Consider the following 15,272-nt stretch of genomic DNA (forward strand, 5'->3'; position numbering starts at 1 on the left):
CTAAAATGATCTCAAATGCTTTAAAATGGCAACCAAAATCTGAAAGTCATGGGGAAAAAAAATTGAACTACAATTGTGAGTGGATAGAAAAATAGCCAAAATGGCAAAGACTCAATGATCGCCTCCAGGCAGATTAAAGAAGGTCTAAAGCTATCTGTGAGTACTGTTATAATTAGAAAACGCTTATGTGAAGCTAAACTATTGGCAAGAAGTCGCTGCAAGATCCCATTGTTGAAAAAAAGATGTGTGCTGAAGAGGTTTCAGTTTGCTACAACACATGGATTGGCCTAAAGAGAAATGGCACAACATTTTGTGGACTGATGTAACAAGATTTTTCTTTTTAGGTCTAGGGGGCTGCAGACAGTTTGTCAAATGACCCCCATGCACTGAATTCAAGCCACAGTACACTATGAAGACAGTGAAACATGGTGGCACAAGTATCATGATATGGGGATGTTTCCAATACTATGGTGTTGGGCCTATTTATCCCATACCAAAAATCATGGGTCAATTTCAATACATCAAAATAATTGAAAAGGTCATGTTGCCTTATGCCAAAGAGGAAATGCCCTTGAAATGGGTGTTTCAATAAGACAATGACCTCAAACACAACAGAAAACAATCAACATCTTGGTTCCAGCCCAATCCCTGGACCTTAATTCAATAGTATACGTGTTGGGTGACATTAAAAATGCGATTTCTGAGACAAAACCAAAAAAATGCAGAAGAATTGTGGAATGTAACAGGTGCCAGAAGTTGGTTGACTCCATGTAACACAAAATATTACTAACTAAATATTGAACTAAATATTAGTTCAGTGATTCAAATGAAAGAAATATCTTTGTTTCAGTTTATACAGTAATTTTTTGTTAACGTGTTTGTGTTTGTAAAGAAGAATGCAGACACTTTTTGAACAACCTTTATTTATTTATTTTAAGTGTTATTCTCATTTGGAGAGAAGAGCCACATTTTCTACATAATAGACCCTCTCTAGACATAAAAATTTAATTAAAATGCCCCTGGTCCAACGTGATTCTGAAAAGCCATAGAGAGAAGGGTTTAAGTTTAAACTCCTATTCTAAATTAAAGTGACCCAATTATCCTCAAATGTCCCTTGCTTATAAAACCTTACTGGAGTTTTTCTTTTCAGATATGATTGGTACTTGAGAGCCAGACCATACATTTTGCGATGTTTGGAAATACACATGGCACATTTGAGAGCCATGGTCTTCTCAGGGAAAACTGCAGTAATCAAGATGCTATTCACTGCTTACAGTCTCTTGTGACTCGTATCAAAATCACACGTCAGATACTGACCTTGTATAATACAAAAGGCAGTATTCACAAGTAATACCTGCCTCTTGTTAACTGGCACTCGTGCAACAGAAGTCCACATGCACCTTGGTGCACAAACTATAAAGACTGAACTGTGAATAATGAGGAAGAGTTGCACTTGCAGTTCTTAAGAATGCTGTGAATTGTAATAGCAGGAGACTGACATTCTGGCTAGTAAGAAAGTAGCCTTTCACACACACACACACACACACACACACATATATATATATATATATATATATATATATATATATATATATATATATATATATATATATATATATATATATATATATATATAATCCTCAAAAAAATGGTGCTCACTGGGATTTGTTGCAAAAAGATTAAAAATCCATAATTTTATTTAGTACATTAAAAAACGGCCAACTTTTCGGTCTCAATCTAAGACCTTTATGAAGACCATATTGCTGTTAAAATCATACACTTAAATGGATAAAACACATCACTCACCCAATTACGTGCATTCCCACTGATCATGTGACCCCTAGGGGAACCCTGCACCAGGGAAACAGAATTACCTAGGTTGTAGAGTGCACACATTAAGGAAGAGCACATTGATAAAAACAAATTAAATGACATGCAGAGACAATGTAACACAAGCATGTAGCAATACTCAATATAACTATACATAAGTAATAACATAGATTCATCTCTGATTCAAAAAACACAAGAAGGCGCAGTACTCATTTAGACCTAAGGGGGCCAGAGTTTTTTAATTTTTTAATCCAAAATACCTCCCGCTGAAGGAGGACTTTTAATCTATCACCCCCTCGTCTCGGGAGGGGGGTGTGATCTAATGCTGTATATCTAAATGTAGGCAACCTGTGTCCCATCTCTAAAAAAAAATGCTTTGCCACTGGTTTGTTCCAAACGCAGCATCTGGTCAGTCTTACCAACATATGATAAGCCAGATGGACAGGTTATTAAATACTGTAAACCACATGTGTGGTTGTGCATATGATGTGGTGTCTTATCATTAAGCATTTCCCTGTTTGTGGGTGAAGGAACGAGTCAGCAGGTGTCGTATATATGCATGAAGTGCAGCTAGGACAACAAAAGCACCCCAATTTATTACTGGCCAACCACCCAGTAGATTTAGTTTGATAACAAGCTGCCGGATCATTTTTAACTTATAGATCCCGTAAATTAGTGCCCGTTTGTAACAAATCATAGGAGGCTCTGGAACTATTCTACGTAAATCCAATTAGTGTTCACAGATTTGCTAATCTTTTTAGTGCAGTCATTGTATTTAGTTGTAAAGACTGAAGAGGGCTGTTTTCTCAGGGGGGACAACACCATTGCACAACGCCTCCTCACTATCAATAATGCATCATTTAGCAACCTTGTAGGTTGCCAATTTTGTAGGGTACTATAAAATAACTCTACCCCCGGTTTAAGGATAGAGGTTGCTAAATAATGCAGCCCTATATGTATGTGTGTGTGTGTGTGTATATATATATATATATATATATATATATATATATATATATATATATATATATATATATATATATATATATATATATATATATATATATATATACATATATATATATATATATATATACACACACAAAGCCATGTGGAGCCGACACTCTCGATAAGATTCAATAAGTTGCCTGGGTACACGATCAACAAACATCTCCATACAATCGAAAAAAGGGGATCAGCTCTACTCAGCAGCAGACTGACTTTTCGGATGACTCCTCAGCCTTTCTCAAAGGCTTTGAGAAAGGCTGAGGAGTCAGCCGAAACGTCAGTCTGCTGCTATTTTACAAAATAAATTCGGTTTAATTTTTAAGACCTGAGTAGTGCTGATCCCCTTTTTGCGAATATAGATATATATATATATATATATATATATTTGTGCCATACAGTTTTCAATGGCTCCTTTGTATACGTTTACTAATGCTGGTGCCCAAAGTGATACAAAACTGTAACCCTCAGCACAAATATTATGCACTTGACCCTTCCAGCCTTGTGAAGACAGTAAGTTCAGAACACAAAAGTAAGCAGGCCAAGGAATGGCCCTCATCTACAGTTCTTTCCCTGCATGTCAGATTCAGTTATTCCTACCATGGTGCAATTCCCTGTCAGGTTCAATTCCTGTAAACTAGAGAAGCAAAGAGAGTGCTTAACGGTGCAAACTGCAACAGCGCTTTGTGGCTGGCAATAAGGGCAGGACTTTCTTGTGCCTGGGGCATTGCCTTCTGCATCTCACTCCAGACACAAGCAAGGGGTGCATTGACATACCTATAGAGGTAGCAGACCCCATAGTTGCAGTGGGGCACAGGGAGGCCTGGACTGTGGGGCCTGTTTCCTCTATAGCTAATTAAAAAAAAACCTCCTCCCCAGTTGCTCTCTCTAACCGCTGAAGAAGGGGGAAGCATGTTGACCAAGAAGTGGGTGGGAGGATGGAAATCGTAGTGCGCCAGGCCCCTCTGAAGTTTTTTTTTGCAGGGGGATCCTGTGTACTTTAGTTATGCCAATGACGAGGTGCAAAGGCCAGTCTGACCCCTGACAGAAGTGAACATGGTTTAATGCCCCTTAGTGCTCTGGGGAAATCTTTAGTATTCACAACATACAGTAGATTTTATGTGGCTTATTGAAAGGTCTTGAATTTATTTAATTTTTTTTATTTTTACTAGAAACAATATCATCATATACAGTATTGCTACTTTAGCTCTTGAGTTGTTCCCATAGGCTGCACATGCTTATGATAATCAGCATCCTGACCATATGAATGAATAGCAAAATGAAAGTTACAGATGTCTGCACACATCACTATTATAAATAAATATCTGCATTATTCAAATGAATAAAAAAATATCAAAAACTGTAACGACCATTTTATATAAGAAACACAAAAGGAAATCTTGATGACTGACAATCGTAATTTCTTATTTTGGCAAATATAAGTTCAAATACAAAGCAATTTTAATGTATTCTTGTTTTGCATAGAAGCTGATTTAGTCATTTAGACATAAGAAGTGTTTTTCCTGGGACCCCAAATATCCAAATTTTCAATCACACATGATACATTAGGTGCCAATTTTAACCAACGCTGAGAATAAAACCTATACATGCTTTAATTCTATACATTGGAAGAACAATTGATTTTAACTGTTGTGATAAAAATGAATTATCCCATAAAGACATTTTCACCGTAATGAAATAAAAAGGAATATCTGTGTTCCTTGCGTTACAGGAATTCAGACACTAAATAACAGCAGAGTGACTTGGTGCCCAGCAATATCCTTACGATGTACACTTAGGGATTCTTCATCTATGTCTTTAAAGGACACCTCTGAATTCCTCTTGACCCGCAGACATAGTTCGTCTATAAGAAGAGATTTCCTTTGTGCGCCGTAATTGTTTCATTATATGGACTTTGTGATACGCTAACTATTATATATTTTAAACCTTTATTTTGTTTCACTGTCTTCTAGATGAGGGAAAGTGAATGGGCCAATAGCTGTCTGTAAGAGATCTAATGGCACAGGACACGTTGGAAGGCATCAGGGGAATTTAAACTGTAAAACACTAGAATACTGTATGTCCCCACAGAATTTTGAAATGATGAAGAGAGAGAATAGGAGAAGGACACACAATTATGTGAATTTTCTTGGAATGGAATGGCTTTGGGCAGTTGAAAGTGCTAAACATGACCTTATTTCTTCATAAATTGTCAGGGTGGCAGTGCTTTTAAGTCTGAATTTCCAGTCTCCTGTCAATTTACTATTAAGCTTTTTCCAGTGTAGTTCTTTCCCACCATATCATCCTATGTCTTATCGCATTTATAATACAATAATGAGTTCTCCACTTTACATAAGATAAAAGAAACTCAGTCTTCACACTGAATATTTGATGGTTTTATCAAGTATTTATAAATATAGCTGTAATCTTAGCCATAAAGCATGGAATAAGAAAGACCATATTCTTACTCTACCCTCAAAGATATTACCACTTTATCAAAAAGTTTGAAAACAACTCCAAAAAGTTTGGAAGCAACTCCTCACAGCAGATATGACTTATGTGAATAAAAATGACTGATTTCAGAAATAATTACAAAATGTATATATTTATGATGGCTTTCCTTTAAAGGAGAACTAAATCCTAAATATGAATACTACACCAGCCTAAAATTTCATCATCTCAATAGCAGCAATGATCCAGGACGTCAAACTTGTCACAGGGAGTTGCCATCTTGGAAAGTATATGTGACACTCACATGCTCATTGGGCTCTTGAAAAGCTAAGCTTGAGGTTGTCGCAAAATTTCCAAGCAGAAAATTAAGTTTGTCTGTAATAAAAGATTATGCGACAGGGTTGATTATTAAATTCTGATGCTAATTGCACTCATCTCTGTGCTGCCATATAGTAATTATCTGTATTATGTACCAATCTGCCTTATATTGTGACATGCATATTCTGTATATACAGTATATTGTGAGTCGGTCCCTAAGCTCAGTAAGTGACAGCAGCGCAGAGCATGTGCAGTGAATCAGCAGAAAAGAAGATGGGGAGCTACTGGGGGCATCTTTGGGGGCACAGATCTTCATTGTTAAAGAGCTGTGGTTGCCTTGGGTTGGTACAAAATATAATGTCCAACACAGGGCCAGACTTGGGGGGCCCGGAGCCCACTGGGGCTGCTGTCCCAGGGCCCCCTCTGGCTTCCCTTGCTGAGCCGGTACGGCTGCATGCTGACTCACTGTGCCACATGTGAACATGTGTGCTGCACTGCGTGTGTGCATGCGTGCACACGCAAAAAAAAAAATTGTCGCAACTGCCCAACAAAGGAAGATCCTGGCACGAAGAAATTTCTGGGTGCAGATCTGGGCTAACAGGGCCCACAAGAGAGAGGGGTTTTCCTGTGTTCCACCAGCCCAGTCCGACCCTGGTCCAACATGTTTAATTAGGCTTTAGTTCTTAGTGAACAAATCCTTCCCACCAAGTCCAGGTTCCCCCATTCCTATTTTGTACCTGCTGTAAAGATGCAACGTTGTGAAGCAGTGTTTGCAGGTGCCATCTTGTGCTGCTTCTGATTCTTTTCTGTTGGATCACAGACACAGAGTGTGCAGGACCATGTCTAGCTGAGACTGATAGGGAAATACGTTTGTGTATGTGCTCCAGCTGGTGAGCTCTGACCGAAAAAGACCTGCAGGGAACTTGATGGTGCTTGACAACCCTGCTGTGCAGCTATGCACTTTTGTTTTAGGTACAAAAATAAGGAAACTTTTGATAACGGCTGTTGCGGGGAATGGGGCTCAATGAGAGGGTGAAGTTTTCAGTGAGGGTTTTTATTCTACTTTAAAAAACTCTATACATCATAAATAAATAGCAAAGGATTAGCCTAATGCCAAACAGTATACAAAAAGCATTTATTTACACTGATACTGCCTATCAATAGTAGGAATCATGTTAATAATACTTTAATACAAATAGTACCTTTTCTTTGGCATTTCAGGTAAGTGAACACTGCATTTTGCCTGGCCAGAGGGTGCTTACAAACCTCTTGGTTACTAGTTTCCCTTACAGTATCAAAAGGTGCAACTGAAGGCCACGAACCTCAACCCTTACATAAAACTAATCAAACCTTATACAAGGAGAAAGCTTCCCCCTATTGTTAATAAATGGAGGCCAATATTCTGTAAAACACTCTTACAAATTAAATAAAAACCAGGGGGGGGCTAAAATATTATATATTATTATTATTAATTTTAGTTTCAGTAGTAAAAATGCCATTATCATGCTCAATTTTTAATATACAAAGTACACTATCTAAACTTAAGTCTGTCAAAAGAAAATAGTATCAGAATATGGATTGTCTAAAATAAATTAATCTAAACCTGTGTGTGGTATGGTAGAATTAGCAATATGTTTTGATATGTTCTCTTCACTGAAATGTTAGCTGAGAGTCGGCCTTTGGTTGAAATTTTTCTTTATTTTGATCTTTTTTTCTGTTTAAAACTGTATAAATACACAGTTTAGAATGACACTCACATGTAGTGGTTACCTTATCCTTTTGACTAACAATGATGAGATTCCTGTCATGCTTTACCTCTCCTACAGAGCCACTGATGGGATTTTTTGAAATCCTATTATTGGTTGCACTGTCGTGGTCTCAGATGGGACTTTCAATCAAAAAGGTTATGCATCTGTGAGTTTCACTACAAAAAACCCCTGTGTAGCTTCAATATGACCAAAATTACTCACGGTAATATTTGCTAGAAAGAAAACTTGAAGCGATAAAATATCATTCAATCGAATAAAATAAATATTCAAGCTAATTGTAGGCAGTAGGCAATTTGAAATGTATTTTTATTGAAAAATATTTCTCTCTGTCTACAAAATTTTTTTGTTAGTTAGAATGAGTCACTAAAACCACGGAGGTTAAATGTATGTGAAAGATCTGAATATGATTCTGCCAGTTGGACACAAAACAATGTAACTTGTATACTCAGACTGCACAATACCTTGTGTGTCCTTCCCTGTACCAAATTCTTCTTTGTTTTCTGTGCAGCAAATAATGTGTAATTGAAGGCAAATAAATTATATGCTGATAAAATTGTAATGTTTCCATTATGGCAAACATAACACATACTTATAAATATGATTTAATTTTTACACAGAAAGATCATATACCAGTGGTAAAAAATTGTTTTACATGGAAAGACCATATAACAGTTGTAAAATATATTTAAAGAGCCGCAGTGTTTAAAAGAACTCCAAGGTTTCTCTTTGATATAATTTCTGTTTCTGGTGAATATATTTATTAAAAAGTATACACCAGGGTTATGCAAGATTTTCAACCAAAATTTTATACCTGAATGGATTTAATGGAAGGTAAGAAGATCAAAAGGAATGTAACTTGCAATTAGAGCATCCTAGGGAAATTGTTTCTTACTTACTCAGCTTATTTTCACATTTTTAGTTTCAGCTTTACAGCCATTTACTAATATGCCATTTAGCTGTGTCAAATGTTGCACATTAAATTGTATTTCTGCACCATTTGTTGCAGCACTTTATAAAACTCTTTAGTCAGAATCGTTTGAGTTGTTAAAATAAACAACTTGTTTCCAGCCTGTTAAAAATCATCACACATCAATAAAGCAAGGAAAGGGCCAACAAAATATATGCTCATTTATAGTATTAATATTGTACCATAGAATTAAAGATAGAAGCCTTTGCTTATTCTTTATGTCTCTTCTTGGTTCTTGTAATATAGTGATCTTCTTTTAGCCTTATGACAAACATGCACAGGTATGAGACCTGTTATTCAGAATGCTCGGGACCTTGGGTATTCTGGATAATGGATTTTTCTGTAATTTGGATCTTCATTAGGGGCAGATTTAAATAGGTTGAATTTCGAGTTCATAGGAGTTATTTAAAACGCTCCTTTTTTTTAAAAAAAAAATTACAATTTATTAATAAAATCAAATTTTTGAAACTTGGGTGAAAAGGATCGAAAATTCAAATCGAATTTGAGGTTTTTTTCTCTGAAAAAAACTTGAATGTCAAGAAGACTGCAAACAACTCCAAATTGATCCCAGGATGACTTTCATAGGCTAAAACAGCAATTTGGCAGGTTTAAGATGGCAAACAGTCACATTTGAGTGTATGATGAATCTCAAAAATTTTATTTTAATTTTTAAAAACTTGAATCATATTTTAACAATTCCCTAGTCGAATTTTAAAGTTTTGGCCATAAAAAAAACTTGAAATTTTGAGTTTGAAATTCAAATTTTCACTTTGACGGCTGATAAATCTGCCCCTTGTACTACAAAATTGTGTAAACATTAAATAAATCCAACAGGTTGGATTTGCTTTCAATAAGTATTAATTATATCTTGGGGGCACATTTACTATTGGTCGAATATCGAGGGTTAATTAACCCTCGATATTCGACCGTCAAAGTAAAATCATTCGACTTCGAATGTCGAAGTCAAAGGATTTACTGCATTTCGAAAAATCACTCGATCGAACGATTTTAATTCATCGATCGAACGATTTTCCTTCGATTAACAAAATACTTAGAAAGCTTATGGGGACCTTCCCCATAGGGTAACATTGGTGCTCGGTAGGTTTTGGATGGCGAAGTAGGTGGTCGAAGTTTTTTTTAAAGAGACAGTACTGCGACTATTGAATGGTCGAATAGTCAAACGATTTTTAGTTCGAATTGTTCGATTTGAATATCGATGTAGCCAATTCGATGGTCGAAGTAGCCAAAAAAAAGTTAGAAATTCGAAGTTTTTTTCCTTCTAATCCTTCACTCAAGCTAAGTAAATGTGCCCCTTGGTTTAGATCAAGTATAAGGTACTGTTCTTACAGAGAAAAAGGAAACCATTTTTTAAAAATTAGAATAATTGATTGTAATAGAGTCTATGGGAGATGGTCTTTCTGTAATTTCTGAGCTTTCTGGATTGTGGATTTCTGTATAATAAATCCCATACCTGTAGTGTAACACCTACCAGTATAACAAATAATGGGCATTCAAACCAATGCTCTCCACCTTAGGGCAGAGCAATGCTCTCCACCTTAGGGCAGTATGAAAATAATTGCGCTGCAATACCTTTTGTTTTAGTTGTTTGGCATTTCCAAATGACATGAGACAAAGAAACTATTTATAAAAATATATTTCACAAGTATTAAACAGTATAGGAGTTTCTCTGAATACAATACATGGAGTAAATAAATGATAATATAGCTTCAGAGTAAAGTAGAAAATTAAAATGATCTGCATTTAATACGTATATTTATCATACAATTTCTACTGATAAATTCAATATGTTTACAGCCACTAGAGCTGCTGCCGCTGCTGTGTGCAACTGTTTCTGTGCATAATTTTCCATATCACAGAAAAGAAATGATAACATAATCACCTAAATGATATACACACTTATTTTGCTCTAAAACACTGGATAACTACAAGCATGATTCTGTCACTGTACAGTGTAGCGTGTAAAACTCAAATTATACATTTTAAATATTCACATGAACCTGTTTACTCCCATATGTTTGTGCTTGTAATAAAAAAAACACCATATATCATACTGTAGTTCATAACGAAATATAAAACTGACAATTTCTCTCTGGAAAAAAAAAAGTTTCTGTCTTACAACCTTTTAAATGCAACTGCTCAAAGACGCAATGCTCATTTTTAAAAAAATTAGAGTAATATTTTCCCAATGAATTTTCAAATGTATGCCTTTTACAGTTAACATATACATGAAAACAAAGGTTGTAAACTAACAGAGATTTTATATACAGTGATTAAACATGTTGGGCCTGGTTTACTAAAATGGACAAAGTGCAAAAATTGGTGTATTTCCTCATGTTTTTAATGCACAATGCAGATTTGTTTATACTGAATTGCAGCAGCATTGTGCTTCCTAAAAAAATTTGCTCTAGCTGCTAGGCTCAAGCAATGAGCCATGTGTGTCACCAAAGTTTTTATAGTTTAAGTACGATTTGCGTATGAGCATCAGTTATGTTTATATGTCCTACAATTTAGATCCTTTTCCTTTACTTACCACCCAGTCAAACAGGGTTTACGTATGCCTAAAACCATGGAGTTCTTTATCTTGTACCCCAATTATTCACTAGGTACAGTACAAAGGCACAGGATAACTAGATGCTAAACAAATGCCACTAAACATTACAATGTCATGGTGCAAGTGCTCTCATAAAAAATTTTTATGGACGCTAATTTGAACCTATTTATGCTTAACCCTATTTCCATTGTTAGTAAAAGAGGCCCATAATGTTTTAAATGCCATAAAAAAGTAACAAATTATGATAATAAGATAAATAGTAACATTTGATGTTCTGTATCTTATACTCAGTATTATTTTTTTTTTGCGATTCAGTTGTCTGTAGGTGGAGGTCAGGATTAGCATGTTACCTCTTCTTGTGTGCCCAATTTTCTTGAAATCCAGTCTCACTCATGAAGATCAAACATGATTTTTTTTGTTTGTTTTTAAGGCTCAACAATGATATGTAGTTGGTGGTCTCTTGGCCACCAAGTATGCACAATGTATTGTCATTGCACAGTGGAAGCTAGTTGGGAATTAATATATCAAAAATTCATCAGAAGACCAAATATTGCTTTAGTAATACGTTGTTTTTTTGTTTGTTTTTTACATTTTTTGTCAAAAAATCTTGCAGAAGACATTATGACTACAATCCTTCATATCCTCTAGCTTTACAGTACATTCCAACGTATGTTCTTTTATTCATTCATTTCCAAGACATCCCAGATGTCAAATTTCCAGACTCAATGTCGGTCCGTGTGAATACTGAACATCCAAAGACTTCTAGATACTTCACAAACTGTACTTTATACTCCACAAGACTGACCCCCTAACATACACATTTTTTGGTTCAATGTTACAATGCAATTTATTTTTAGATGACTGGTGCTAATTTGTCTCTAAAACAAGTTGGCCACGTTTGTCATAAATAACAATGACCCTAAAATATTACAGAATTTAAGCCTGTCTGGTCTGCAAAAAGTTGGCTCATTGTCAAGTTTCTTTGTCACTTTCTCCAACTGAGTATAGTTCTCCAAGTCTTTTAAAACGAGGACCCCAATCAGTAAGATAGTCAAAATTTTGATCTGAGTCTGATACTGAAGACTCCAAAGAGCTAAGTGAACCTGCCACTGATCCTCTTCCTTCATATCCATAAATCTGAATGGAGTCATAGGGAGGAGCTGTGGGATCATTATCAGCTTCATGGAGCCTCACATTAATAAATTCATCCACATCAACACCATTAGGAGTAGATGTATGACCTTGTCTGGGCATAAACTGAAAATCAGGTTTAATATCCTTACGAGGTAAGTATCCATTTATCCCATCAGGATTTTGTAAAGTAGCAATGTCAAAAGCTTCTGTATCTTCCTCTCCACCACCTTCATCATCATAACGAATTATATTTTCCCGAACATCCTCATCATCCTTAATAATAAGAGGTTCATTTTTATGCCTTCTAAGAGTAACAAAAAGCACCACGATAACTGCAAAACAAAGACATAATAAGCTTTAATGCATATATACCAATGGAGCCCATGGAAAATAATTTATGTGCAAGAGCAATGTTTTTTTGTGATCATAAGTTTTGCAAAAGTAATTATGTATCATCCATAAATACCTTAAAAAATACAAATTTAAAGAGTCTAATTTATCAATGCACTATTTTTTATAGAGTGATAATAATGCTTACCACTGGTAAAAAAAAAAAAAACACTGAGCATTTTAGAAAAAAACATTTCTCGGCAATAGTATTTTCTTTTTTTCTGATGCACAAACATTAGAAAAATTGAACTTTTTTAGTTTAATTAAACATTGGAATCAATGTTACTGCCTGATCATTACCTAAGGCTTTAGCTTTCAGCCAAAATAATAACATATTTTGGATTCTGAATCACATAGAAGGTTATGGAAAATGTTTTTCAACTATACTATAGTTAGTATCAGCACTGATTAGATCCATTTTTCTGGATTGTTTTTCCAAGAACATTATTAAAATGAAATAAATCAATAATGAATGTATCTGACCCTATTTTGTCTTAGCAGATCATCTCCCAAATCATGAGTTCATATCAACCTCCCAAATTGCCATTGTAAATTAAAACTTCTTATACAAAAAAAGGCATAAAGTTTTCCCAGCTGCAGTAACCCGTTGCAATCAATATGTTAGTTCACCGGTGACTAGAAAATGCTACTTGCTGGTTGGTTGCTGTAGGCAACTAGACTTTATCCAAACTGCTTAGTTAATTACATAATCCTCCAAGTTTATTGTTAAATGACTTTCAAGTCTAGACTTCTAAAATAGAGAGTCATGTCCTCACTTTTTTTTTCCTGAGCCTTTTGCATTCGGAGATATAAAATGTTTAATGTGTGTAAAGGAAAATACGTACCAAGCAAAAGAACAATACATGCCAAAATGGCTATCAAAGCTCCCATACTGAGTCCAATGGGTAGTACATAAGCTTCAGCATTACATGACTGAACAACACCATCGCTACTGCAACCACAGACCCTTATAGTGAGAGTGCTGGTACTGCTCAGGGGAGGATTGCCGTTGTCACTTATTATAATCGGTAAGAAATATACTTCTTGTTTTAGCCGATTAAATCCATTATGCCTGGCCAGTACACTAAGAGAATTATCTGAAAAATAAGAGACATATAATCAATGAAAAATATGTTTTTTAATAAAACACGGAAATACCACAATAGTACACAAGTAGAAATTTTGCTGTTATCTTTACAAGAGAAACAAGAGAATCATATTTTTAATGTTCGACTAAGCTGACTTGATATAGATATATATATATATATATATATATATATATATATATATATATATATATATATATATATATCTATATATGAATTGCTAAGCTTGCATATCTTGATCACAGCTAATGAATATGGGCTCAGAATAAATAATGAACAAACTATCACTGTGGCCTGAATGTTCTCTTATTAATTATAGCAGCAATGTCAGGCTATTTCCAACCATATGATTTTATTTCCCTATACAAGAATATAGAATAGAGTTTCTTGGACTTGGAATAAGTCTCTTTCTCCCAGCATGTACTAGTTTACCAAACTGTATATTATGGCTTTATGCAATTTTTGCATTTTGATCATAATGCTCCTACATCCATATGCAAAACATAAGAGTTTAAATCTGGTACAAGAATCCTTGATTCTTATCCAACTAATCTCTTAACAAAGTGAAGGGGGTTGTTGACAGGAGCCTGTCTCCACCAGTGCCGCGTATAAAAATAAAAAGGCTCCTAGGTCATGGGTTCAATGACCGGGCATAGGATTTCCTTTGTGTTTCCTGGGTACTTCTATATCTCTCACGGACTGATTCCTGAACCATTTTGCTCCTGCCTGAACTTTGATATTGCTTCTCATCTGCCTGCTTTTTGATCTTTTGCCTGGAATTGACCACTGTTTCTCCTGATCCCTTATTGATTACTGCAAACTTGGACTTTTACCTTAAGCTTCCTCTTTGTTCCAGACTTCTCCCACTGGGAGCTGATAGGCCCCCTGACAGTTGTTCACCTTTGAGATACGTTTTATTATGATGTAGAGCAGGGGTCCCCAACCTTTTGTACTCGTGAGCCACATTTAAATGTAAAAAAGATTTGGAGAGCAACACAAGCATAAAAAAAGTCCAAAGGGATGTCAAACAGGGGCTGTTATTGGCTGTTTGGTAGCCCCTATGTGGACTGGTGGCCTACAGAACTGTTTGGTAGTACACCTGTTTTTTTATGCAAACAAAACTTGCCTCCAAGCCAGGAATTTAAAAATAACCACCTGCTTTGATTCCACGGGGAGCAACATCCAAGGGATTGGTGAGTAACATGTTGCTCGCAAGCTACTGGTTGGGGACCCCTGATGTAGAGAGTTATATTCTGAGAAAATTTGCAATTTGTTTTTATTATTGAAGGTTTTTAAGTTATTTAGCATTTTATTTTTATTATTAAGCAATCTGGTAACTTGTGTCCAAATTACCCTAGCAACCATGCATTGATTTGAATAAGAAACTGGAATATGATAAGGAGAGGGCCTGAATAGAAGGAGCAGTAATAAAAAGTAACAATACATTTGTAGCCTTACAAAACATTCGTTTTTTAGAAGGGAGTCAGTGATGCCCATTTGGAAGCTGTAAAGAGTCAGAAGAAAAAGGCAAATAGATTGGCCCTTCTATAACATAATAAAGGTTACCTTAAAGGAGAACCACTCCTTTAATGAGATATAATGATGAGCAAATTTCATTGTCAGGGATTCTGCAATTCGTCATCTGCTAATTTTTTTTTTTTTTTTTGCAAAACTGCAACACAAATTCACATAAACAAAATTGTTATCAAGACAAAAAACTCATCATAAGCTAC

General features: G+C 35.4%; 1 protein-coding gene across 1 annotated transcript in view; it reads right to left on the bottom strand.

Annotated features, from left to right (window-relative positions):
- Positions 1 to 9,973: 9,973 nt before the first annotated feature.
- The window catches only part of cdh8.S (cadherin 8 S homeolog), a 265,728-nt gene continuing 260,429 nt past the window's right edge, over positions 9,974 to 15,272 (bottom strand). The window contains exons 11-12 of the mRNA XM_018260477.2: positions 13,279 to 13,530; positions 9,974 to 12,375 (exon numbers count right to left, since the gene is read on the bottom strand). Of these exons, the coding sequence (XP_018115966.2) occupies positions 11,882 to 12,375; positions 13,279 to 13,530 (746 nt within the window). The 3' untranslated portion in view covers positions 9,974 to 11,881. The remainder of the gene's footprint in view (positions 12,376 to 13,278; positions 13,531 to 15,272) is intronic.

The sequence above is a fragment of the Xenopus laevis genome, chromosome 4S, assembly GCF_017654675.1.
Source record: "Xenopus laevis strain J_2021 chromosome 4S, Xenopus_laevis_v10.1, whole genome shotgun sequence".
NCBI classification, from domain to species: domain Eukaryota; kingdom Metazoa; phylum Chordata; class Amphibia; order Anura; family Pipidae; genus Xenopus; species Xenopus laevis.